This window comes from Procambarus clarkii, chromosome 10 (assembly GCF_040958095.1).
Source record: "Procambarus clarkii isolate CNS0578487 chromosome 10, FALCON_Pclarkii_2.0, whole genome shotgun sequence".
Taxonomy (NCBI): Eukaryota; Metazoa; Arthropoda; class Malacostraca; order Decapoda; family Cambaridae; genus Procambarus; species Procambarus clarkii.
The window spans coordinates 15724417-15730309 of record NC_091159.1 but is presented as its reverse complement, the minus strand read 5'-3'; the positions used below and the strand labels follow the sequence as shown (position 1 = coordinate 15730309).

Here is a 5893-nt window from a genome sequence, read left to right as displayed (position 1 = left end):
ATATACCCCATAATGCTAGGACACGTTATTCTAGGTTAATACCCCATAATGCTAGGATACATTATGCTAGGTTAATACCCCATAATGCTAGGATACATTATGCTAGGTTAATACCCCATAATGCTAGGATACATTATGCTAGGTTAATACCCCATAATGCTAGGATACATTATGCTAGGTTAATACCCCATAATGTTAGGATACATTATGCTAGGTTAATACCCCATAATGCTAGGATACATTATGCTAGGTTAATACACCATAATGCTAGGATACATTATGCTAGGTTAATACCCCATAATGCTAGGATACATTATGCTAGGTTAATACCCCATAATGCTAGGATACATTATGCTAGGTTAATACACCATAATGCTAGGATACATTATGCTAGGTTAATACACCATAATGCTAGGATACATTATGCTAGGTTAATACACCATAATGCTAGGATACATTATGCTAGGTTAATACACCATAATGCTAGGATACATTATGCTAGGTTAATACACCATAATGCTAGGACACGTTATTCTAGGTTAATACACCATAATGCTAGGATACATTATGCTAGGTTAATACACCATAATGCTAGGATACATTATGCTAGGTTAATACCCCATAATGCTAGGATACATTATGCTAGGTTAATACCCCATAATGCTAGGATACATTATGCTAGGTTAATACCCCATAATGTTAGGATACATTATGCTAGGTTAATACCCCATAATGCTAGGATACATTATGCTAGGTTAATACACCATAATGCTAGGATACATTATGCTAGGTTAATACCCCATAATGTTAGGATACATTATGCTAGGTTAATACCCCATAATGTTAGGATACATTATGCTAGGTTAATACCCCATAATGTTAGGATACATTATGCTAGGTTAATACACCATAATGCTAGGATACATTATGCTAGGTTAATACCCCATAATGTTAGGATACATTATGCTAGGTTAATACCCCATAATGTTAGGATACATTATGCTAGGTTAATACCCCATAATGTTAGGATACATTATGCTAGGTTAATACACCATAATGCTAGGATACATTATGCTAGGTTAATACCCCATAATGTTAGGATACATTATGCTAGGTTAATACACCATAATGCTAGGATACATTATGCTAGGTTAATACACCATAATGCTAGGACTCGAGTTTGCATGAATATGCAAGTAAAAATGACTGAGAAAGCCGTGGTGGCTTTTCTCTTGTGCTAGTGTTGTGATGGTCGTGTGGTTGTGTCATGTCTGGGCTTGGCAGGTCATTATGTAGGCTTGCTGGGGCTGGCATATGATAATGGCCCAGCCTTCCTCCTCAACCCATTCCTCCCTCTGCCCCTCCTACCTCTGCGCCAACCTCCATTTTTTACTATTCCGCCAATCCTCCCCACAGTCACTCTGTCAACCGTCTCTCTCTCTCTCTCTCTCTCTCTCTCTCTCTCTCTCTCTCTCTCTCTCTCTCTCTCTCTCTCTCTCTCTCTCTCTCTCTCTCTCTCTCTCTCTCTCTCTCTCTCTCTCTCTCTCTCTCTCTCTCTCTCTTTTCCCCGTTTGATGTACATTTTTCAAACGCGAAAGGTGCAAGGCTTATTTGCTCTGAGTATTTGTAATGGTTTTGTTTACCTTCGTAGTGCTTTGCCTACAGAAAGACGCCTGCAGAGTCGCTCCTGGATGTACAAGAACAAAGCCCACCTCCCTAACTGAACAAAGACACTGGTATCCCTCACCCTGGCTGAACAAGGACACAGGTAGCCCCCCCCCGTCCCCCAGGAAAAACACACACACACACACACACACACACACACACACACACACACACACACACACACACACACACACACACACACACACACACACACACACACACACACACAGAGTGGTTGACAAATGGAATGCATTAGGAAGTGATGTGGTGGAGGCTGACTCCATACACAGTTTCAAGTGTAGATATGATAGAGCCCAATAGGCTCAGGAACCTGTACACCTGTTGATTGACAGTTGAGAGGCGGGACCAAAGAGCCAGAGCTCAACCCTCGCAAGCACAACTAGGTGAGTACACACACACACACACACACACACAGACACACACACACACACACACACACACACACACACACACACACACACACACACACACACACACACACACACACACACACACACACACACACACACACCAACGTCACTACAGAGCACAACAAGAGGTGCCTCAACAGATGACTTACAGATGATCCCTTTGGATCCACAACGATACATAATATAGGCAGCGTTGTCTTATGTTGGCAAAATGATCCAACTCATTTTGGACAGTGGCTAGCGATCAGCACAACTGATTGGCTAGCGATCAGCACAATTGATTAGCAAGCGATCAGCACAATTGATTAGCTAGCGATCAGCACAATTGATTAGCTAGCGATCAGCACAACTGATTGGCTAGCGATCAACATAACTGATTGGCTAGCGATCAGCACAACTGATTAGCTAGCGATCAGCACAACTGATTGGCTAGCGATCAGCACAACTGATTGGCTAGCGATCAGCACAACTGATTAGCTAGCGATCAGCACACCTGATTAGCTAGCGATCAACATAACTGATTGGCTAGCGATCAGCACAACTAATTGGCTAGCGATCAGCACAACTGATTGGCTAGCGATCAGCACAACTGATTACCTAGCGATCAACAGAATTGATTAGCTAGCGATCAACACAACTGATAAGCTAGAGATCAACATAATTGATTAGCTAGCGATCAACACAATTGATTAGCTAGCGATCAGCACAATTGATTAGCTAGCGATCAGCACAATTGATTAGCTAGCGATCAACCCAACCGCAAAAGTCAGCAATTGAAAAATCTACAAATTTTAGCTAATAACTCAATATTTTTTCATACATTATCATTCGTAAAATTATGAATAAGCAAACCCAATGAAAAATTAACTAATATGGAGTTTAGCAATGAGCTGAAAGTTCAATACACTTAACAACACTGCTAAGATGCACTTGCATCAAACGAGGCACTTGTATGATAAGAGGCACTTATATGATAAGAGGCACTAGTATGATAAGAGGCACTTGTATGATAAGAGGCACTAGTATGATAAGAGGCACTTGTATGATAAGAGGCACTTGTATGATAAGAGGCACTTGTATGATAAGAGGCACTAGTATGATAAGAGGCACTTGTATGATAAGAGGCACTTGTATGATAAGAGGCACTTGTATGATACGAGGCACTTGTATGATAAGAGGCACTTATATGATAAGAGGCACTAGTATGATAAGAGGCACTTGTATGATAAGAGGCACTAGTATGATAAGAGGCACTTATATGATAAGAGGCACTAGTATGATAAGAGGCACTTGTATGATAAGAGGCACTAGTATGATAAGAGGCACTTGTATGATAAGAGGCACTTATATGATAAGAGGCACTAGTATGATAAGAGGCACTTGTATGATAAGAGGCACTAGTATGATAAGAGGCACTTATATGATAAGAGGCACTAGTATGATAAGAGGCACTTGTATGATAAGAGGCACTAGTATGATAAGAGGCACTTGTATGATACGAGGCACTTGTATGATAAGAGGCACTTATATGATAAGAGGCACTAGTATGATAAGAGGCACTTGTATGATAAGAGGCACTAGTATGATAAGAGGCACTTGTATGATAAGAGGCACTAGTATGATAAGAGGCACTTGTATGATAAGAGGCACTAGTATGATAAGAGGCACTTGTATGATAAGAAGCACTTGTATGATAAGAGGCACTTGTAAGAAGAGCTAAGTCTAGCACAAGGATGTATATATAATCTTGCTCTCAGCCACGTAGACGAACTTAAATATACTTAACACCCGGAGGCATTAGACTTGAGAACACACTTGGTCTGTGGTGCCGCAGTTGATCGTCTTAAGTCATACATCATGCAGCCTCAGAAGTTATAATTAATTAGCATCTGCTAAGGCATTTCTCCAGATATAACTTACGATGCCACCTAATAAATGAGGCTTTCTGTAACACACACACACACACACACAAATGGAATGCACTTAAGGAACAGGTTGTGGGAGCAAATTCTATTCATAATTTTAAAACTAGTCATGATAGGGAAATAGGACCGGAGTCATTGCTGTAAACAACTGATGGCTCGAAAGGCGTGATTCAAGAGTCAATGCTCGATCCTGCAGACATAAATAGGTGAGTACACACGCACACACACACACACACACACACACACACACACACACACACACACACACACACACACACACACACACACACACACACACACACACACACACACACACACACACAAACACACACACATACATTCATACAAAATACAAAGAAAGGCAACAGTACAGTGAATTAATAAAAAAAACGAGATAAAAATTAAAGACAAAATTCAATGTAATAGCTTTTAATTAGCGTTGTATGAGGACTACTCCAACGGTCGCAAATAACATTGAAAAAAAAACTCATTGATATCATCAAAAAATTCATCATCAAAATAACAAATCATTGCAAAATAGAGTGCAATTAACCTCGCACTTCCTGCATTATAGAGCTGGGAGGGTTAGGGTGAAGAGCACAGTTGCCTGGGATCTGGAGGCCACACCGTCCTCTAGGGAGTCGAGGAAGGTTGTAACAGTTGTGCGGAATGTGAGAGGAATATTAAAGACAAAAGCATTTGTAAATGGGAGAAGTTTCCATGAAAGGAATTTTCGATGTTATGGGCTCAAGTCATGAGGAGAAGTGTAGAATATGTTGAGACAATCACCTCACAATCAGTCGTTATCTCCCGCGTTCGTCTCTTATCCTGACTCATCTCCCTCACTCTCCCCTCTCCCTCCCCTCGCCCATCTCCCTCCATCTCCTCCCTCACCCATCCACTCCCTCACCGCCCCACTGTCGATGTTTATGGGACAGTTCAGTATGGGAACTGTTCGTGGACAGGCCAGGACCCTCATACTCTTTCCTACCCCCGAGCCCCCGTCCTCTCACACAGTGACCCCCAAAGATCACACACAGTCCTTCAATAGGGACACCATAGTCTCCATTACCCATTAATGGCGGGTCTCCTTCACTCCCTTAAATAATCCCTAGGGAATACCTACATTATTCTTGGTTTATTTTCCCTACATAGAGGCAGATATGTATTGAGGTGTTGTGAGGTGTGGGGAGGTGAGGGGTGGTGTTGTGAGGTGTGGGGTGGTGTTGTGAGGTGTGGGGTGGTGTTGTGAGGTGTGGGGAGGTGTTGTGAGGTGTGGGGTGGTGTTGTGAGGTGTGGGGAGGTGTTGTGAGGTGTGGGGAGGTGTTGTGAGGTGTGGGGTGGTGTTGTGAGGTGTGGGGAGGTGTTGTGAGGTGTGGGGTGGTGTTGTGAGGTGTTGTGAGGTGTAGGGAGGTATGAGGAGATGTTGTGAGGTGTGGGGAGATACCGGGTGATGTTAGGAGTCATAAATAATGATTACTATATGAAAAAAGTGGAGATGTTGGAGAATACGAATATGCATCGAGAGAAGTCTAGTAATGTGTTGGGCATGTGTAGGGATGTGTTGGAGAGGTGTATTCATGTGGTTGGAGAGGTGAAGTGTGTCAGACATGTGTAGGAATGTGTTGGAGAGGTGTAGGGATGTGTTGGAGAGAAGTGTGGGTATGTGTTGGAGAGAAGTGTAGGGATGTGTTGGAGAGAAGTGTAGGGATGTGTTGGAGAGGTGTAGGGATGTGTTGGAGATGTGTAGGGATGTGTTGGAGAGAAGTGTAGGGATGTGTTGGAGATGTATAGGGATGTGTTGGAAAAGTGTAGGGATGTGTAGGAAATGTGTAGGGATGTGTTGGAGAGGTGTAGGGATGTGTTGGAGAG

General features: G+C 42.4%; 1 protein-coding gene across 1 annotated transcript in view; it reads right to left on the bottom strand.

Annotated features, from left to right (window-relative positions):
* Positions 1-1386, bottom strand: part of LOC138363179 (pneumococcal serine-rich repeat protein-like) — a 2570-nt gene extending 1184 nt beyond the window's left edge. Inside the window, exon 1 of the mRNA XM_069322171.1 lies at positions 1369-1386. Within this exon, the coding sequence (XP_069178272.1) occupies positions 1369-1386 (18 nt within the window). The remainder of the gene's footprint in view (positions 1-1368) is intronic.
* Between the last annotated feature and the right edge of the window lie 4507 nt (positions 1387-5893).